The 1,161-nt window shown below is 32.4% G+C and overlaps 1 protein-coding gene across 1 annotated transcript in view; it reads left to right on the forward strand.

Annotated features, from left to right (window-relative positions):
• The window catches only part of LOC109374502 (complement decay-accelerating factor), a 36,616-nt gene that overhangs the window by 7,041 nt on the left and 28,414 nt on the right, over positions 1-1,161 (forward strand). The window contains exons 3-4 of the mRNA XM_019629135.1: positions 465-656; positions 1,043-1,142. Coding sequence (XP_019484680.1) covers positions 465-656; positions 1,043-1,142 — 292 coding nt within the window. The remainder of the gene's footprint in view (positions 1-464; positions 657-1,042; positions 1,143-1,161) is intronic.

Genomic DNA, 1,161 nt, shown 5'->3' on the forward strand with positions numbered 1-1,161 from the left:
AATGAATTTATATGTGTAAAACATTTAGAAATATTCAATAACTATTAGCTAGTATTGTTACTGTTATGGTTGTTGTCCAGGACGTTAGCCCAGGAATCTGGAAATATCGGTTCTCATCTGCTGCGGTGCTGCATGGGGCGGGTAAGAGAATGGATATTTGTTGAGTCAGCGGCCAGAACTGTGCCAGGCAACTTAAATGGGTTATATTTTCCGAACTGTGGGCACAGTGACATCTGTGTACCAAATCTATTTCACAGGCCTCTAATAATTAGGAAATGAAAGCATATATATGAACATACTTGATACACTATAAATGCCATAGTGATATTAATATAGTTAAGTACCAAATATGTACAATGAAATACAGAAAAAGGAGTAATATAAGGACCAGATAATTCCAAGTAATTAAATACAAATTATAAAATGATATTTTTTGTTGTTGTTTCTTTTGTTAATACTTTTAGGTAGCTGTGATGTTCCAACCAGGTTACTCTTTGCAGCTCTCAAACGGCCTTATAACCAACAGAATTATTTCCCAGCGGGTTCCGTTGTGGAATATGAGTGCCGTAGGGGCTACAGAAGGAATCATTCCCTGTCAGGAAAAGTAACTTGCCTTCAGAATTTTAAGTGGTCCAAACCAGATGAATTTTGTGAAAGTGAGTATAAGTTTGAAGAGTATTCTTAATCCTATGGTGTTTGAGGAAATAGTATTTTTTCATTCGTGTTAGAAGTCTATGTATACATATTCTCGTTAGAATGATCTTTAAAAGAACCATTAGAGTCATTTTATTTTAAACTAGGCAAACTAAATACTTTTGAGATAGAAATATTAATTGACTCACAGATTTCACATTTAATTAGTTTAAGGCTAACCTTAAATGAAATAAGTATATATTCTATATATGTTCCTTTTTTTGAAACTTATCGAATGCATGTAGAACTTAGAAAGCCTAAGAATAAGAGATTATCAGTGATTCAGATGATGAATTTGTATAGATGTGCCTGATACTTTAATGAAAAAACAATTCATATTATTTTCTAGAAACATCATGTCCTAATCCTGGAGAAGTAATAAATGGTTATGTTAATATAACAACTGACATATTATTTGGTGCATCCATCATCTTCTCATGTAAAACAGGGTAAGTTTTGATATACTAA

This window comes from Hipposideros armiger, unplaced genomic scaffold (assembly GCF_001890085.2).
Source record: "Hipposideros armiger isolate ML-2016 unplaced genomic scaffold, ASM189008v1 scaffold_826, whole genome shotgun sequence".
NCBI lineage: Eukaryota > Metazoa > Chordata > Mammalia > Chiroptera > Hipposideridae > Hipposideros > Hipposideros armiger.